Source organism: Herpailurus yagouaroundi, unplaced genomic scaffold (genome assembly GCF_014898765.1).
Source record: "Herpailurus yagouaroundi ecotype Mexico unplaced genomic scaffold, PumYag 203, whole genome shotgun sequence".
NCBI lineage: Eukaryota > Metazoa > Chordata > Mammalia > Carnivora > Felidae > Herpailurus > Herpailurus yagouaroundi.
The window spans coordinates 17,211,408-17,232,058 of NW_024412434.1; the positions used below are offsets into that span (position 1 = coordinate 17,211,408).

The 20,651-nt window shown below is 40.9% G+C and overlaps 1 protein-coding gene across 7 annotated transcripts in view; it reads right to left on the reverse strand.

The window, feature by feature from the left end:
• The window catches only part of CACNB2 (calcium voltage-gated channel auxiliary subunit beta 2), a 381,041-nt gene that overhangs the window by 171,518 nt on the left and 188,872 nt on the right, over positions 1–20,651 (reverse strand). The window contains exon 1 of one of the 7 annotated variants that reach the window (XM_040451279.1): positions 18,668–18,928. The exons of the other annotated variants lie outside the window; for them this stretch is intronic. Coding sequence (XP_040307213.1) covers positions 18,668–18,718 — 51 coding nt within the window. The 5' untranslated portion in view covers positions 18,719–18,928. Of the gene's footprint in view, positions 1–18,667; positions 18,929–20,651 lie in introns of those variants that run through there. 7 annotated transcript variants of the gene reach the window in all.

Sequence of the window (20,651 nt, forward strand, 5' to 3'; positions counted from 1 at the left end):
CGCATCGGGCTCTGTGCTGACAGCTCAGAGCCTGGAGCCCGCTTCAGATTCTGTGTCTCCCTCTCTCTCCATGCCCCTCCCCTGCTCATGCTCTCTCTCCTTCAAAATAAATCAACATTAAAAAAAAAAAACAAAAAACATGCGATGCTATGAAGAAATGGTTCCTTTCAGTACGACTTAAAACACAGTTCTGCAACGAAAACCATGCAGCCTCTTGTCCTTCATATAACAATGAAGTATATATTATTGGAAAAGGACAAGTCTCATTAAGAGAAGCTCTTCCAAAGCAACAAACAGACAGTAAAACAAAGTGCCTACAAGTTCTCATAAATGGAACTCCTGGAATGCTTTTAACCCATGTACTTGCTTATCACTCTACTATTCTGGCTACTCTTCTCCCTCATCATTTATCAATCGTACTGTTCTCTACTTCAGTACACGTGTGTGATAACGTTAGTCACTGACCAAATTCCATAACCTAAGAGCATTCATACAGTGGTGACATGTGCTATCTTCAGAGCCCCGTGCGATAAAGCAGTTATGTTCTCTGGTGGTGTAAGAATTACCAGCACCAGACGCCATGTTTTTCCCTGCTTCGCAGAGGAGCCCGGTAAGGAGGCGTGCTATGTAAAAGTCATCTCAATTCATGCAATCTGAAAGAAAACACGAATACCAAATAAGGAGACGTTATCCTTTCTGAGGGTAAGAATGTAGTATAAGGAGACTGACTTGGGCTAAAATGCACTTTTAGGCAGCATACGCGTTTGGTGAATAAGGCCAATGTAGCTCGCTCAGCTCAGGCATTGCCGTGAACGCACAGAAAGAAACAGACCTGTAGAAATATCATCTGTCAGAGCTCTGCAAGCTAGTCAAACGTCCTTATTAGGAAAAACTGAACTGGCCTTGAGAAAGCACCAAGAGGATACAGGATTTGAAATTCTGCATGTCTATATTTGTATTTTAAGTGTCACAATTATTTTTCCTAGGTTTGCACAAACTGTCAGCATTCTGACTTACTGAATTGAGGAACTAATCAGGAAAGAGCTCTGAATAGACTACAACTTTGAAAGAAACGCAAGCACGGAATTCTTAAATGATGTTAAAGAGTTTCCTAATTCCGTAATTAAGAACTTGATTTAATTCATTGTGTTGGCCTATTATCTTGTTTCCTTTGTTCCGAATTAAGGGCAGAGAGGAAATGATGCAGATATACTGGGTTGGAAATGATTTCTCTCAGCTGGTACAAACCAGCTGGTTTCTCATGGGAAAATAAAAAAGGTAGGAAACGGGGAACATTGGAATAGCATGTGTTCCCAACAAGATTTTGAAAGACACTGCAAGTTTTCCGTGTAGCAAGTGTCTCCAGGTTCATCATTTCACCCAGTTGAAAAACAGGGGTAGAAGGATTTAAGAGGCACTGATCATCAGGGGTGCCTGGGTGGCTCAGTGGGTTAAACATCTGACTCTTGATCTCTGCTCAGGTCATGATCTCACTGTTCGTGCGTTCAAGCCTGGCATCAGGTTCCTCACCAGCAGTGCGGGGCCCGCTTGGGATTCTCTCCTTCTCTCTGCTCCTCTCCTCTCTCTCTCTCTTAAAATAAATAAATAAACTTAAAAAAAAAAAAAGAGGCAACAAGCACCAGAATCAGAGAAAGATCTCTTAGCCCCCCATTCCCTGACGGGGCTTCTTCCCTGTTCTACGTAACTTATTTCATCCCAGGATGGTCTTGCAATCTTCAATTCACCAGGGTGACGGGATATAGAATGTACTGGGTCCAAAGCCTAAAAGTGCAAAACAAACATATCACAACGAAACAAAACAACGCCCCCCAAAGTAAACACACTACCACCAACAACAAAACCTTAGTGCAATCTGGTTATAAATGTGGATTCCAGCAAGGAAAAAAACTGTTTTAAAATGGTATCGACGAAAAAAATAAATACATTTTACAAAGAAAAGAAAGAAAGAAAAATGGGATAAACATAGTCTTTACGAAAATATCTTTACTTGGCTTTTACATACATTCCCTGTGGGAATGAGTCTGCTCTTGTTTTTTTGAAAAGGAGCTGGGACATAAAGATAAGGAAAAAACAGCTCATTTCTTATTTCTAATGGAACATCCTGGGAGATTAAAAAAAAAACAACAAAACATGAAAAAAAAAACCCATTTGAATGAAAGTGGTCCATTTAGAGAGGGTTAAAGCGATTTTTTTTGCCCCCAAAGTTTACTTATTTATTTATTTTGGGGGAGAGACAGAGTGATAGCTTGAGTGGGGAAGGGACAGAGAGAGAGGAAGAGAGAATCCCAAGTAGGCTTCCTACTGTCAGCACAGAGTCAGATGCAGGGCTCAAAGTCACAAACCGTGAGGTCATGACCTGAGCTGAAACCAAGAGTCGGATGCTTAACCGACTGAGCCGCCCAGGCGCCCCCAGAGGGTTAAAAGGATGTTTAAAGCACGAGTTAATTTTGAGACCATGGGGGCAGCCGGCCTGTTGGGTGATTTTCATGAACTCTACGAGAGGACCATGCAGCTGGTCTGCAGAAGGTCTAGGGTGTCTGGCTGACTCCTGGCGGGATTAGGTAGGTGGTTTCTCCTGCTTCTGTCACTGGCACCCGGGGCTCCCTAGACGTGAGCCATCCCTGGCCGTGCTCAGATTCTTCTTCACTAGAGAAAATCCTGTGTCTACTGCACAGGGATGCTGTGAGAATTAAATAAGATAATACATACGAGGCATTTGGCCTCATTCAACATACAGGCTTACTGTAAAGATCATTTTTTTTTTTTAATTGCGTTTCAAAACTCGTGGTAAAACCGACACAGCAAAAGTTACCATCTCAGCCATTTTGAAGTGCGCAGTTCAGTGGCATTAAGTAGGTTCACACTGTTGTGCCCCCACCACCATTAATCCATCTCTAGAACTTTTCCATCATCCCAGACTGAAACCCTGTTCCCATTAGACACACCTCCCCATTTCCTTCCCCCGCTCCCCACCCCCCGCCAGCTCCCGCAACCACCGTTCTCCCTTCTGTCTCTATGAGTTGGTCTATTCCCAGTGTCTCATCTAAATGGAACATCCAGCATTTGCCATCTTGTGGCCGCCTCGTTTCACTTAGCACAATGCCTTCACTTTTCCTGGCATTAAATCAGTCCCAGAGGAGACAGGCATTCTCACTCAGCTCTAGAAATTTAACAAATACATATTTTCTCAGCCCAAAAGCAGATACCGCATCGGCAACAGGGACCCTTTATTATCCACACAAACTGTCTTTTATTAGCTGGAGTAGTTTTATTAATCTGGAGCTCAGGAACGACTGTTCTTTTGGGCTCTCTTGAAACAAATAACTTTCAACGTCTCCACCAACTAGATGTTCCGGCTTCAACATCACGTCTCTCAACAGTGAGACAGAAGCAGTCAAGTGACATTCTCATGGGGTCCCTGAGTCCCACAGCAACTTCTACAACAGTCTTTGAATTCCTACCACTCATAGGAAACACAAAAGAGAAGACAGGTTGGAGGTCTCTTGAAAATATAAACCTTTTGGGGGCATCTGGGTGGCTCAGATGATTAAGTGTCTGACTTCGACTCAGGTCATGATCTCACAGTTCGAGAGTTCAAGCCCCACATCAGGCTCGCTGCTGTCAGTGCAAAGGTCCTCTGTCTTCCTCTCCCCTCGTGTGTACATTCTCTCTCTCTCAAAAATAAACATTAAAAAATACATACATAGGGGTGCCTGAGAGGCTCAGTTGGTTAAGTGTCTGACATCAGCCCAGGTCATGATCTCACAATTTGTGAGTCTGGGCCCCACGTTGGGCTCTGTGCTTATAGTTCAGAGCCTGAAGCCTGCTTCGGATTCTGTGTCTCCCTCTCTGTCTCTGCCCCTTCTCTGCTCATGCTCTGTCTCTCTCTCTCTCAAAAATAAAAACATTAAACATTTTTTTAAAAAATACATATAACTTTGAAAAATATTTTGTTTTGTTTTTGTTGTTTAAAATTTATTTTTGAGGGGCGCCTGGGTGGCGCAGTCAGTTAAGCGTCCGACTTCAGCCAGGTCACGATCTCGCGGTCCGGGAGTTCGAGCCCCGCGTCAGGCTCTGGGCTGATGGCTCAGAGCCTGGAGCCTGTTTCCAATTCTGTGTCTCCCTCTCTCTCTGCCCCTCCCCCGTTCATGCTCTCTCTCTCTCTGTCCCAAAATAAATAAACGTTGAAAAATAAATAAATAAAATTTATTTTTGAGAGAGAGAGAGAGAGAGAGAGAGAGGGAGAGGGCATGAGCGTGTAAACTGGAGAGGGGAGAGGCAGAGAGCAAGAATCCCAAGCAGGTCCACAGTATCAGTGCAGGGCCGAACATGGGGGCTGATCCCATGAACAATGATATCATGACCTGAGCCAAAATTAAGAGTCTGACACTTAAGTGACTGAGCCACCCGGGTGTCCCAATATAAACTTTTTTGAAAAATATTTTTTGGGGGAGAGTGCAAGCAGGGGAGGGGCACAAAGAAAAAGACACAGAATCTGAAGCAGGCTCCAGGTTCCAAGCTGACAGCATAGAGCCCGATGTGGAGCTCGAACTCACGAACTGTGAGATCGTGTTATGACCTGAGCCAAAGAGGGACACTCAACCGACTGAGCCACCCAGGTGCCCTTCCTCCTCCCTGCCCCCAATGTAGACTTCTATTAAGCCCCATAACGAACTTGGATCTCCACAGAGAAAAACATGTTAACTCAATCATATTAAAGAGACTGTTCACAAACCTTTTCTTTAACCACCGTTGAACTGAATTCCACAACTTCTGTACTTGCAACCAATCTTTAACCCTGAGAATTCTCGCAATATTTATTGTCTATAATAGAGACATTTGTGGTTCTTGATGTCGCTGTATTTGCACAGATGCATACCTATTTTTTTATCTTGTTAACATTATCTGAATAAATGGTAACACTGTCAACCATAGAGATCTCACTTAATTTTACCTGGGTAGTACTCAACACATATCATGTGGAGGCGATTAATATTTTTGGCAATATCGTGAAGTTACTTCCCTTTCATATTGTTATATCCGAGTGCATGCAGAGTTTTGTGTTTAAAAAAAAAAAAAAACACCCAAACATCACATTAGCATTAATTATTCACAGTCTACCTTGAAAACCCACTGTAAAAGCCATGGAAGCCAAGCTGGGAATGATTCACAAAACCCGCTGATGTGGCACTTAGCCTTGAAATATTTCCAAGCCTGTGTTTTTATTGAACATTAAACCTTATTAAACCAAGTCATGAAAATGGTCATAAACCTGGACCCAGCAGGGGGGAATCTCAGGCTCTTCAGGTTTCACGATGCAGAAATACCTGTGCTGATGCCAAGACAAGAGAGGTCCAAAAGAAAAGAAGGAAAGAAAAATGGAAAAGAAAAAAAAAGAAAAAATTGGGGAAAAATAATGTGAGGTTAGATGACTTGATTTTATACGTATTAGTATTGAAGGTACGTTCTTCAAGCAATCATCAGGGTGTCAAAGGAAAGACAAAACTAGAAATAGCTATTCTGAGATGCTGAGATTCTGAGAAGTATTTTGTATCACCCCCAAGGGCCTATACAACCTCCCATATGGAGGAATCCAGAGATAAGAATTACTACTTTCATTTTAGGTGATTAAACAAACCTAGACATGTTAATTGACTTGCTTCCAAATGAAGACGTAAGAATTAGAACCAAGAAAAAAATCTCGTTCTTCCCCTTTCCGTGCAGTGGGCTCTGTCCATTTTATCATGTTCTAAATCCTATCATGTTCTCAAATCAAGGCCATTTTCTGTCCTCCATGAGTAAGTAAGAAGATGAGGAGGCCCAGGATGGTACAAAACAGACTTTGGCAAGAGGGCACCTGTAGCACAGGGTGTGGAACCTTCGGGACTGTGGCAGATCTATTTCATGTGTTGGTAACACAGTTAAGGATCTTATGTATGATCTCAAGGGTCAGATTTTTCTCTTTTCTGATGCCTGAAACGCCACTAACCCAAATAATTGGTTCTACACTCGGACGAAGGTTTAAAGACAAGTACCATTTGTAAGGTTAACAAACAACATTACATTCAAGTCAAAACGACCGCAGGTCTCTTACCAAGAAAGAGTACAGAAAGTTCCAGTTCTCCAAACCTAAGGGAAGAGTTGGGGAGACAGCCCCCCTCCCACCGGTATGACCACTTAAGGGGGAGCCCCACAGGAAGCTATTAGGGTGTAAGAGCCCTTTCTGAGTTCCAACAGCCCTGAATCAACAACCTGATGACCTACCGGCTCACGCTGCCCTCGACGGTGCAAACTCTATGAACCTAAAGACAAGACAGAACACACTTCTCATGTGAACTACAGCTCGAGCCAAGTGTGGTCTTTTTCTTATTTTGTGGACAGTCATTAGTTCTCTGCAAAAAGTAAGTCAGATATCTAAACAAAGTCAAAGTTTTTTGTTTGGCTTTCCAAAATCAAGGCTTAAGTTTTGTGACCAGTTTAGCATCGATTTTAATGCCACTATGTCACACGAGCTACCCTTGAGTGATATAAGCAGGGTGCTATGATATAAATGCGAAGGTCAATTTTAATTTTTAATTTTTACGTAATCTGTACACCCAACGTGGGGCTCGAATTCACAACCCCAAGATTAGGAGTCACAAGCTCTACTGACTGAGCCACCCAGGCACCCCGGAAGATCAGTTTTTAGGAAAGGGAGTATTTCAATGGCAGGGACTAGACAGGGGGAAAAAAACTAATAGTTTATTCTGTAATTCTGTTAATATCTAACAAATAAAAGTAACATTAGCCTCTAAACCCAGGAAACCTAATAAAATACGTACACAGAAGTCCAAAGAATTTACAAATACTCAGTTAAACACTCACCTTTGCTAGTAGTCTACTAAATAGAAATGAAAGCATTGCCGTGTCATTTTTTTTTACATTTTATTTCTTTTTTACGCTTATGTATGTATTTAGAGAGAGACTGAGAGAGCATGAGCGGGGAGGGGGCAGAGAGAGAGGGAGAAGAGAGAATCCCAAGCAGGCTCTGCACCATCAGCACAGAGCCTGACGCAGGGCTCGGACTCATGAAACCACGAGCTCATGACCGGAGCTAAGATCTAGAGTCAGACGCAACTGAGCCACCCAGGCACCCCTAATTTTTTTTTATATTTTAAAGTAATTAGACATTAACATTAACATGGGGTGTATCGTTATAAAATTAGTATATTATCAATATTATGTTGGCACTGGCAGCTGGTACAATAATTTTGAAAAGAGATATGGAAAGCAGAGCCAAAGACATAAAAACACTCAACTCCACTCACTGTGCAAATAGCTCCACATCTGAGACTTTACCTCAAGGAAGTGATTTAGCAGAGCCAAAAACCATATGCTCAAAATTGTTATTACAGATTTCTTTACCTATAAAAACAAGATTGTACAATCAACGAAAATCCCAACAATAAATGACCATTTTATTTCGACACATCACGGTAAGTTCGCGCAATGCTATACTGTGCTATGATTTAAAAGTGATCTCAAAACACAGCCGAGGGAAAAAGGCAGCACCTAGGAAGAGTCTGTATACTATAGTTACAACCATAAAAATATGTAAGCTTATAAAAAGGACTGGGACGTAATTTGCCAGAGCGAACATATCTGGCCCAAAGAGATGCGACTGTAGCGTTCCTACACACACGTTTCCTGTGATATTTCTTATATTTTTAATATCAATCACTTCTAATGAATTAGTGGGATGTGTAAGGCTCTCTTTCAAGCTTTTTTCAATTTTAACAGCAGAGATAATTTGGCAACTCTCTGTCAGGATGGTGCAAAATTAGCTTTTCTATGAACTTGCTGTTTTATGGGGCGAGGTGAGATCACACATTCTGCCATCTCCGGGTCCTAAAGCCAGCATCCCTGCGGTCATCCTTCAAAGCATCCTCATGCACGTATACTAGCCACCAGGACTTTGTAACATTTTGTTTCCATTGAAATACAGGTTATACCTGAAAAACGATGCAGGAACCTATAACCTTCGATCATTATTTGTTTTGTAATATATGGGAATTGAAGGACAGCAGATATGGCACCCCAAAATATGCCACTTTGGAATAATGATTATTTTGAAGTCACTTAAGAGACAGCTGGTATAAGAAGAACACTCTGACCCTCCTTTGCCTCCCAGAAAGCAGGAAATAAATCCCTCATGGGACGATACCCTCGGTGTACCAGTACACCAGAGACAGCGATCAAGGCCAAGTAGGTTGTATAAACAAAGCTTGTCACCTCTTCCCTAATCTGCCCCTAGCCCAAACCTCTCTGTGGCATCATTTTTTCACGAATTCGTTGTTTCTTGGTCTAAAAGGCATACAAGTTTTCAGCTTTGTCACTTCTTTGAGTCTCATATTTTTATGGGCTCTCATATGTATGAAATTAAATTTGCTTTTCTCCTGTTCATCTGTCTTATTTCGATGTGATTGTTACACCAGCCAAAGAACCTACAAGGGAAAAAGGGAAATGTTTTCCTCCCCTACAGTTTGGGTGCCCAATGTGGGGTTCTCTCCTGGCTGACCACCTGTTTGTTCCACGGCTTCGGCCGCTGCAAGATCCTGGGACCCCTGGCAAGAGCCAGCAGAAGGTAAGGATGCCTAACCCATCAGTCTCCTGGATGGCTGCCTGCAGGATCTGTTGAGATCAATAGCAGTGAGAGTCTCTCTTTTTCTAAATTTAGATTAGCAGCAGAAGATGAAAGGTTTCTAGTTCCTCTCTGGGCAAGATTTGTTTTCTACTGATCCCTAGCCTCCCAGAAATGGTCATTACTTTCTTTCATCTCTTTTTTTTCATTTCTTTGTTGTCATTTGTAATAAGGAGGAAAACCACAGGGGGCAATGCAGACACAGGTCCTCTAAGCCTGCTGTTTGAGCTGGCCTCATCAAAAAATCCCATGCCGGTAGCACCTGCCTGGTGTCACAGATTAACAGGCCGATGAACGGAGACATGGAAAACCAGAGACACTGTTTTCACTATGCCATTGTTATCCCCTGTGATAATGAAGGTCTTTGCTTTCTTAGGCTAACTCTGAGAGTGAACTTTCTAGGTCTTGTAAGGGCTGCACCTTTTGTACTCTTTTGGGACACCTGTTGTACCCATGGTTAAGCCGTTAAAAAGCTTATTGGTTTGAGTTGCTATTGAGATTACAAGATCCTACCGATCAATGGCCACATGAAGGATATGTGAATTGGAAAAAAGTCTATATTTGGGGAAAAGTTTTTAGAGAGTTCTCATCCTAAACAACTGTCTTATGGTATTACCTAGATTATTTCTAAATAAAACAGAATAATGAAACATTAATTACTGAACCTTTTACCTAATTTTGGCTTCTTATTATAGAAGAACTAAAGATATTTGGGTCTGTTAGTAAACATGTCTTGTACCACATTGAAAAATTAAACTATTAGGAAGCCTATGTTTCTAAGAATTATAAAACGTATTCATAAATTTGCCAATCTAAAGAATGCTGGTACAACATATAGCTCACAATTGCTTACTTCTTAGGTTTTACTAGAAATTACGGTTTCTTAGAGTTAAGAATGAATTGTAATTAGAAAGTGTAATTAAACTAGTAGAAATAATAAAGGAAACACATCTGTATGCAAGAAAAGTGAGATAGGTTTCGGGGCAAGAAAAAGCATCAGGGATGGAGATGCATTTTTGTTAGGAGAAAAGATAATAATTTTGTACTAAAATACAACTGGTTATTTCAGAATAAGAAAAAGGGAAACCAGGACAAACTGAATGGAAATAGGAAGTTGGGAAGAGAGACAGAAAAAAAGAGAGAGGGAATTTTCTCTTGTGTAACCAAGTTGGCTAAAGTTGAGTTACTAACATATAGGTTTTAAAAATAAGCTTTAGGGGCGCCTGGGTGGCGCAGTCGGTTAAGCGTCCGACTTCAGCCAGGTCACGATCTCGCGGTCCGTGAGTTCGAGCCCCGCATCGGGCTCTGGGCTGATGGCTCAGACCCTGGAGCCTGTTTCCGATTCTGTGTCTCCCTCTCTCTCTGCCCCTTCCCCGTTCATGCTCTGTCTCTCTCTGTCCCAAAAATAAATAAACGTTGAAAAAAAAATTAAAAAAATAAAATAAAATAAAATAAAAATAAAAATAAGCTTTAATAGTGTACTTACATAAAACTAAATCTTAATTTTCTTTCATCTGCAAGAGAGAGAAAGTTTTGTTCAACTATTTGTCTGCTCCTGATAATAAGAGATTTGCAAAAATGTTTATTTACCTTTTAAGTAATCTTCCTAGAAAGCCAAGATTTTGTGTCTTACCAAAATAATTTCCCGATCTCCATTTTGTTTTAATCAAAGGATTGCTTAGGAAAACTGAATCTTCTCAATATTAAATGAGCTAAGTTTTGCTCACAACTTTGTAACCTTCTATACTTGTTTTTATAATCTTTTATTGTCACTTTGGTTAAATAGCTAATTAAGTCTTAAATTTCATAATGATCACAATCCTATTTAGTCAAGTCCCCAAAACCTTTTAATATAAAAAAAATTTTAATGCTTATTATTTTTGAGAGAAAGAGAGAGGGTGAGAGAGAGAGAGCATGAGTGGGGAAAGGGCAGCAAAAGGGGGACAGAGGATCTAAAGTGGGCTCCAGACTTACAGCATAGAACCCAATGCAGGGCTCGAACTCAAAAACCATGAGATCATGACCTAAGCTGACGTCAGACACTCAACCAACTAAGCCACCCAGGTGCACCCCCCAAAACCTTTCAGTATTTTTGAACAAGCTTCCCCAAATCAAATTCTGAATGAAGTCTTTTTTGACTTCAGACTAAGTTTGGGATTTTCTAGAGGGTCCCTAGAATATCTCAAAAGATTTATTTCATCACCCCTTATAAAAAGAGAGATGTTATACTAATTAGGCTTATTTGATACGTTAAATCAACAAATAAGAGGTGATAGGAAGCACTCTCAAATAAAAAGTGATGCTGGGGCGCCAGGGTGGCTCAGTCAAAAGTCCAACTCTTGATATCGGCTCAGGTCATGATCTCGCAGTTCATGAGATTGAGCCCTGCATCAGCTCTAGGATGACAGCATGGAGACTGCCTGGGATTCTCTCTCTCCCTCTCTCTCTGCCCCTCCCCTGCTTTCATGTGCTCTCTCTCTCTCTCTCTCTCTCTCTCTCTCTCTGTCTGTCTCAAAATAAATAAACGTTAAAAACAAGGGGGCACCTGGGTGGCTCAGGTCATGATCTCACGGTTCGGGAGTTCGAGCCCCGCATCAGGCTCCGTGCTGACAGCTCGGAGCCTGGAGCCTGCTTCGGATTCTGTGTCTCCATCTCTCTCTGCCCCTTCCCGACTTGTGCTCGTCTCTCTGTCTCTCTCAAAAATAAATAAACATTGAAAAAAGTTAAAAAAATAAGAAGTGATGCTAAACTTCCTTTACAATATATATATATATGGAAATTATTAATATAAGTGTTCCAGAAATTATATGAAATTCCTAAAACTCTGATGTGTCCTGGTATAATGCCATCAGTCACAATTCTAGTTATTATTTTAAAATGCATATTATAGAAACAACCAAATTCCCTTGTCAACTGCCATTTTTAACTCTTTTGTCATTTACAGAAGCTATTGCTTTACTCTGATGCTTTTGCAAATATGTTTTATCTTCAGAGACTTTCATGGAACGGACTCTGACCAGTACTCTAGAATACAGCTTTCTATTAACTTTAAGATCATATCACTGACCTGGGTAAAAATTTCCAGAACTAATGGAAAAACTGGATTCAAGCAGAACAAGAATTAATTACATGGGGCTGAACAAACCGATGAGCATGATTACAATTTTCATGACTTTTTGTTTAAAACACTGCTGGTTCTTTAATGTTTTATTTCTCCAGATTTAAGGAAAACCTTTTCTTTCTACCCCCTCCTTCATCTTCATATGACCTACAGCAATTTGGTAAAGTGTTCCCATGAACAAAGAGAAAACAGTTACTGTTTCTACCTACCTGATTTCCCCAGAATTTGAAAACTCTTAGTGATTATTTTTATTTTTGTGGCAATATAGTTATTTGCATAAGTTTAATAAGAATCTTTTCTCCTTGTAAGAGGACACAACTGGAATATTACCAAGGCCTTGACTAGAATGCCATATTTAAAAACAACGTGCATAAAATCAGATACGACCAGACGGCTTTAAGAAACTAAAAGCTATTGACTGTATGCAGCCAATAATGGCTGCTGGAACAAGAGCTTGGTACCTTGCTTACGGGTTCCAGACAGCCTTACCAAGTGAATTAGGAAGGCCACTTTCTGGCAGGCTCAGGAACCTGTGGATATTTGGGGAACCTCAAGAAGGGAGGAATTAACCCAAATTTATAGGTATTATAGGCAAAGTCAGATGGCAGACTTGATGGTAAGTCCTTGGTTTGGGTTCCTAGCCTCAAGAGGTCTTTTAAGAGTTCAATCTAAAATTCCTTGTAAAAACTTTCAGCAAAGCAAACTTTGAAAAGTCTGTACGATCAACTGCTATTTTTACAGCACTTATACAAATAACCAAGCCAAGTTTAATGGGACTAGACTTATTTTGCAAACAAATTAGTCTTACTTTGATTGTTTCTGAGAGAAATAGGGTAACTATACAGAGAAAAATTTTGTGTCAATGGAAAACTGTAATAAACCCTTCTGGATATCAGATTCCAGTCCCGTTACTTGTTTCTGAGATTATGTTTTCTACCTGTAAACTAACCAGATCCTGAATTCTTCTCGTTTTCTCCACTGTCTGGCTATAACGTTCCAAAATAACCGATTTCCAATTTTCCAAAATGTCCAATTTTCTCCCACACTTCTGACTTGGAATCATTGTTCTTTTTCCAAAGCCATGCAAACTATAACTGGACAACTTGATGTAAACTTCAGAGACATGACCACAACAGCTCATGTCCGGAAAATCTTCATGCCTGCTGTTGTGGCCACTCAGGCCACTCAAAGACACTCAAACTGAAACCAGGAAATCTGTCAGATTGCTACTCCCTGTCATTATTCTATCTGAAAATGCTTTGAGTCCAATCTAGGAATCTTGACCAACGACCCACAGAACTCTGACTGGGTTTATAATTAGCTCTAATCATTAACCCTTCATTTTATTTTGTTTCCACAGAAATGCCTCTTACTGAAGACTCAACTGTGAAACCATCAACAAAATGAAAGGCAACCTACTGAACAGAGAGATATTGGCAAATGATATATCTGAGAAGGGATTCATAACCAAAATATTTTTAAAAAACCATATAGGGGCGCCTGGGTGGCTCAGTCGGTAAAGCGTCCAACTTCGGCTCAGGTCATGATCCACGGTCCGCGAGTTCGAGCCCCGCATCAGGCTCTATGCTGACAGCTCAGAGCCTGGAGCCTGTTTCAGATTCTGTGTCTCCCTCTCTCTGACCCTCCCCTGTTCATGCTCTGTCTCTCTCTGTCTCAAAAATAAATAAACATTAAAAAACAAAAACAAAAAACCATATAGCTCACCACCAAAAACACCCAAACAATCTGATTTAAAAATGGGCAGAGGATAGGGCACCTGGGTGGCTCAGTCGGTAAGGTGTCTGACCTCGGCTCAGATCATGATCTCACCGTTCATGGGTTCAAGCCCCGCATCCGGCTCTGTGCTGACAGTTCAGAGCCTGGAGCCTACTTTGGATTCTGTGTCTCCCTCTCTCTGCCCCTCCCCCATTCACACTCTGTCTCTCTCTCTGTCTCTCTCTCTCTCTCTCTCTCAAAAATAAATAAACATAAAAATAAAAATAAAAATAAAAATGGGCAGAGGACCTGAATACGTATTTTTCCTAAGCAGACATACAAATAGTCAATGGACACACGGAAAGAGGCTCAACATCACTATCATCAGGTAAATGCAAATTAAAATCACGATGAGGTATCACCTCCACCTGTCAGCATGGCTAGTAGTAAAAAGACAAGAAATAACAAGTGTTGGTGAGGACGTGGACAAAAGAAGACCCTCATGCACTGTTGGTGGGAATGTAAACTGGTGTAGCCACTATGGAGAACAGTATGGAGGTACCTCAAAAAATTACAAGTAGAAATGCCATACAATCCTGCAATTTTACTTCTCAGTATGATTTAGTCAAAGAAAATGAAAATACTAATTTAAAAAGATATATCCCCTGTGTTCACGGCAATATTATTTACAATAGCCAAGATCTGGAAATCATCTAGGCGTCCATCAATAGATGAATGAATAAAGACATGGTATACGTGTGTGTGTGTGTGTGTGTGTGTGTGTGTGTGTGTGTGTGTACACACACATACATATGAACACACTCATTTAAAAAAGCCGTAATAAATGAAATCTTGCTGTTAGCAACAAGACGGATGGACCCAGAGGGCATTATGCAGCATGAAATAAGTCAGACAGAAAAAGACAAATACCACGTGCTTTCACTCGTGTGTGGAATCTGGAAAACAAAACACACACACAAACAAAACCAGAAACAGATTCATGGATACAGAGAACAAACTGGTGGTTGCTAAAGGAGAGAGGGGTAGGGCAATGGTTAAAATAGGTGGTATAACACCAGTTCGTATACCAAATGGTATAACTTCCCGTTATAAAAAAAAAAAAGCATGGGGATGTCATGTACAACATAGGGAACAGGGTCAGTTATATCATAACGACTTTGTATGGTGACAGACGGTAACCAGACCTATTGTGGCAAGCATTTCATAGTGTGCATAGACGTCAAATCACCAGGTTGTATACCTGAAACTAAATAATATTGTATGTCAGCTATACTTCGATTAAAATTTAACTGACTTATTTTCAAGGCTAAGAGACTAATTCAATAAAATACTGGAACGATCTACCAACTCAACTTCTGAATTGTGAAACCTCTTGGAGATTTCAAAGGCAGGCCTGGAGAGCAGAATATGCCACTCCAAGATATGCCATTTGGGCCTATTTATTATTTTGAATTGAAGTTACTCAAGAAACAGCGGGTACACGAAGGGTACTCCGACCCTCCTTTGTCCCCCTGAGGGCAGAAAATAAATCTCCTATTTGAAGGCACCCTCTCCGTGCCAGGAGAGGAGAAAGCATCCTTACCACCAAAGACAGGGAATTCAAGGCCAAAAATGCTGTGTGAACAAACCTTGTAATTTCTTCACTAATTTGCTACTTCAAGCCCAAACCCCTGTTCTGTCAATTCTTCACAAGTTTATTGTTTCTTTTTCTAAAAGGCATAAAAGCTGCCTGCTTTGGTCATTTACATGAGCCTCAGATTTTTATGGGTTCCCGTAGGCACAAAATTAAATTTGTTTTTTTTTTTCCTGTTCATCTGTTTCAAGTCAATTTCATGATGAGACCAGCCAAAGAACCCAGAAGGGAAGAAAGAGAAAGTCTCCTTCCCCTCAGAATGCCCAGGCACACGTCCACTTCTTGTTTTTCTCCTCCTAAACGGCTCTAGCAATGCACAGGTAAAAGACAAGGAAAGAATAATAATTCAGAAATTCCTAGACTTCTTAGAATACTTAACTTACATCATCTTTTTTGCTCTTTCAGGCTCAGTACCATCCAGGAGCTCTGGTGCTTTTGCATTTGGGAGGTGAGGGCCACGTGGAGAATCTCCTGAAGCTAGAAAATGTGAATGGGTACAAAGACTCAAATATGAGCATTTAGTTTGTGGAGAGTTGCCACTTGCCCTCTTGAAGCCCTCTGAAACCAGGGCCAGATATCCAATTAGGAGTCCCACGTCACAGGACTGTTATTTATTTTAATCTCTTTCCTCCCAATATGCAAATAAAAGCCTGCTCACAAGTTTCCCTGGCCTCTCCTATGGAGAGGTTTGCGATCTCAGAGCTAAGTTCTTGCATTTTTAGACACTGCAGAAAATGGACACAGGCATGTGCGTCCCCTTAGTAACTAGAGGTACTGTGCTAAGCAGTCTACGTGCTCTGTGATTTTTAAGAAAATTTCTCACAAATACCCGAAACACAGGTATAATTTTTCTTAATTTTACAATTACCTAAGCTTGCCAATCACACAGTTATGAAGGGAACGGCCTTGTATTTAAAGTCAAGCCTGACTGGAGCCGAACACTTGCTCTCAACCACATTCAGAAAAAAAGTGAAATTGTGGGTAACATGGTAACTCAAGAGAAAACCCTGCACAAGTCCGAGAGATCGTTTTGGTTTGAAGGAAGGGAGGAAAGGACATAGAGGGAGTGCACACAATTTCAGTCATTAAGAATATTCAAGTTTGGGGCACCTGGGTGGCTCAGGTGAGCATCTGACTCTCGATTTTGGCTCAGGTCATGATCCCAGGGTTGTGGGATGGAGCCTCACGTTGGGCTCCATGCTGAGTGTGGAGCCTGCTTAAGATTCTCTCTCTCTTTCCCTCTGCCCCTCCCCCATGAGTGTGCATGTGTGTGTGTGTGTGTGTGTGCACGCATGCGCATGTGTGCTAAAAAATTTTTAAAAAAGAATATTCAAGTTTAAGAAACTTAACAATACAACAATACCAGAATTCACATACAGACAACAAACATACTAGTCAGATTCACGGGGTTTTTTTTGCCTTCGGCAGTGAAAAAGTAACTACCTATACCAAACTTTAGGAATTTATTAATTTCATTTTAATCTAAGATAAGAATTAACTGTATGGTTTATAAATGTGTTTTTGTACATTTGGGATTTGCAGTGACTTTAAAAAAGTACAGTGATATAAAAACTGAAATCCATACTTGATTAGAACAAAAAAATAAGGACGATGCAGCTTATTTAGCATCCTAAAAAGTTATTCCATAACACATTTACATACACACATAAATGTATCCGTATACATATGTGTATATAAAGGATCCCATCCATTTATATTATTGTCCCAATTGAAAGAATAGTTTCTGTCATTATTGGGGAATTTTGAGAACGAATGGATGAAGGGGTTAAATGGAAAGAGAATGGTCTTTATAAGGACTTATTTTAAACTTTAACCATTAAGGCAAAAGTCCGCGTATTTAGCAGCCTATTCAAACACCGGTATTAGTTAAAACGAGAAGCGATTAGGTCACAGGAAACAAAAATCTAGGACCTGGGAAGACGAAGTAACCTAAAAGGATTGAAAAACGTCCCTGTGCAGAGTCCCCGTAGTCCTTCAAGACAGAACTAAAATTAACTGCATGACAAATCATTCAACTATTTTCAACTCATCTAGACTGACATCCCAATTAAACCACCGTGACGTTTTGGTGCCCAATTTCACTGCTGAAAATATTCAAAGTGACCACTGGCATGTATTTGGCAATTTGGGGTACTTAGCCACTCGGGTGGCAGATGATACATTTTCCTAATTCGTCAGGCAATGCCTCTGCAGAAACGACCTGAACAGCTATTTTGTGTGTGATAAGATTCTTAGAAAGCAGGCAAGTGTATGGGGATGATGATTCCAGATGTCCCTCAGGACAAACAGGTACTGACTAATTTCTAAATCAAATGCCAGTGGCATCTGAAAAGCTCAGAAACGTGTGTGTGTGACGTATCTACTGCTCGGAAATCCTTGAAAACCAGTGTGCATATCGGCAGCTATGTCAGAGGCAAAAGAAGTACAACTGTGGCACACGAAACTGAATGGGGCAAAGACAAGTGTGCGCCTAGAAAATTTTAGACGCGACCCAATAAAAGAGCATTAAAATCACATAGATTAAGCAACGCATGTCACAGCTTCCTGACCGTGCTAATACTTTTGTCCCCAGAGCTCCTGGAAGGAACCAGTAATTACCACACACAGGTGTGTGTTAGCAAGCATTTTCTTTCTTCATTAGACGAATTTAGGGTAGCCTGGAACTGGAAACAAAACAGATACTTTGGAAAGAATTTCTAGGCAAGCTGGATTTCACTGATTTCAAAGTGACGTGTTTGTGTCCTGTTAACACAGATATGTGTAAGCTTATGGTTTTTGTTTTCACAGGCTATCGTTTACAGTTGGGTTCTAGAACGATGATTACTTTCTTGACGTGTTCCCTCAAAGGGCTCCAATAACAATGCGCTCTCTTCTTTAAAAGTTCCACTCCAAATCTAAAGACCCAGCCTCTGTGTGGCAAAGCTCTCTGCTTAAGGATTTTTAAACGCCAGGCTCGCGGGTCTGCATTTCATTAAATTCACAAATTTTTGAAGCGGCAAACAGCAAGGAAATCTGAAACGGCAGCCTTGCAGGAAGCTACATCATCTTGATTTACGCAGAAAGGCCTCAGGAGCTACACATGTAGCTCAGTGGCTGGGCTGTCAGTGTCATCTGCCATGCAACAAGTGACTGTCTACAGCTGGAAAAAGCATTTTCATCTTCCAGTTTCTCCCAGTCCGCCCCCCCCACCCAACCCAAGCTGCTAAACTGTTCTCAATTAGATACACTTTAAAACCAAAGTTCCGGTTTTACTTGCTTAAACCACCTGAACACTTACATAATCACACTGCGAATGACATTTCTGGCAAGATAAGAAAAACTCCTAAGAAGTGAAGCGACTAACGACTAACGTGATGTGATGTGATGTAGCTTGAGCTCATTAGCAACAAAAGACATTCCCGTTTGCTCAAAACCACACCGTGCATCTGGCCTGCCTCCCTGCCCGCATGCTTACCCCGGGAATGATGTGCTTAGTCTGAGGCGACATGAGGCGTCGGTCAAGCATGCCAGCCCAGTTCCGAGTGGGCCCGGCTCTCCAGAGAGCAAGAATGTGCTTCACCGGGGCAAGAACTCAGGAAAAAAGCTCAAGGCAGCCAAGTCTTGCTTTGCTGACCAGCATATCCACTGCTTTCCTTTTGCCTGCTGGCTGGAGGTGTGCGGCCTTGGCCAGCCAGTGTGACTTTCTCAAGTTCTTCAGATTAGAACAGTTCTCTCTGTTCTGGAACCACTTAGGCACCGCAGACAAGCTCATCAAAGTCAATTAACCAACGCCAGTGGGAGGGTCCTTTTCTGCTTCCAGTTACGTCAGCTGGCTTGCGAGAGCAAAGCCTGCAAACTTGTGAAAGCAAAGCAGCATTTCATCAATGTCAAATGCATGCCCATGGGCGGCACTAGGATACTTTCTTTACTATAGAACAACAGATTGCACAACTGGACGGAGCTGTTGGCATTCAAGAAAACTACTAGACTGAAAAATGTTTGGACCAAAAGTGAGAACATTCTTTTACTCACATCCAGTGAAGAAATATTTCCTCTTTCGCATACAAGAAAAGTGAGATCTTTCTTTTGTGGTCACCTTTCACATTCCCCATGTACAAGAGAATTACAATTTTTTTTTTTCCACACAGCCAAATCTCACTGGGATAAATTTAATTTTATTTAAATTGAAAACGCCTTTCATCAAAAGACAAGTTTAAAGAATGGAACGATAACCACAACACCCTAAGACCATGTCGGCAAAGCACGTAACAAAGGATTACCATCCAGAGGAGAGAAAGAACTCCTCAAAGCCAGTAAATGGAAGACCCACAGTATAAAAGAAAAAGGAAAAGAAAAATCAATATATAAACCACAGAAGAGAAAATCCTAGTGGCCAACACACATGAAAAAATGCTTGACTTCACTACGAGTCAAGAATACAAATGAAAAAAAAAAAAAAAAGAATACAAATGAAAATCACAATGCATCATTTCACACCCATTGGAGTAGAAACATTTAAGATATCTGAAACACACCAGGTCTTCTGGAGGGATCAAGCAGGGCATACATGGGCAAACTACGGCCTGAGGGCCAAATCCAGCCAGCTACCCATTTCGCATAACCTGCAAGCTAAGAATACGTTTTGCATTTTAAAATCAGCATGGAGCCTGATGTGGGGCTTGAACTCACAAACTATGAGATCATCACCTGAGAAGAAGTCAGACGCTCAACCAACTGAGCCACCTAGGTGCCCCTATATTCTACTTTTTTTTTTAATTAAAAAAAAAATGTTTGTTTATTTTTTAGAGAGAGATAGAGCACGAGTGGGGGAGGGGCAGAGACAGAGGGAGACACAGAATCTGAAGGAGGCTCCAGGCTCTGAGCTGTCAGCGCAGAGCCCAATGTGGGCTCAGACTCACGGAGTGTGAGATCATGACCTGAGCCGAAGTTGGACGCTCAACCGACTGAGCCACTCAGGTGCCCCTTTTTTAATTTAATTTGATTTGATTTGATTTTTTTTTTAATGAGGTTGTACCTCCACTATTGGCCATTCTGTTATTTTCTATGATTTTTTTGTAAGTCTGAAAAATTCCTAAGTGCATTATTTATTCATAATAAAGAAATAATTTTATAATTAGAAAAAATAGCAAAAAGGATGGTACAAAAAGGCCAAATCATTATACAGACATTAAAATATTTACAGGACACTTTCATTATATAACAAAAAAATATGATATATGAGAATAAGCAAAAGAAAAAAAGTAGCCTACCATTTTTTTTTTCATAATAATGACTCCACTGTTAAAAATATTTAGAGAAAAACTTGTAAGGAACATGAATTCTATTTATAGCGGTTGCATCTGGGTAGTGGTTTGAGGGTAGATTTTTTTCCTCTCCTAAAAAATTTAGTATTGGGGCGCCTGGGTGGCGCAGTCGGTTAAGCGTCCAACTTCAGCCAG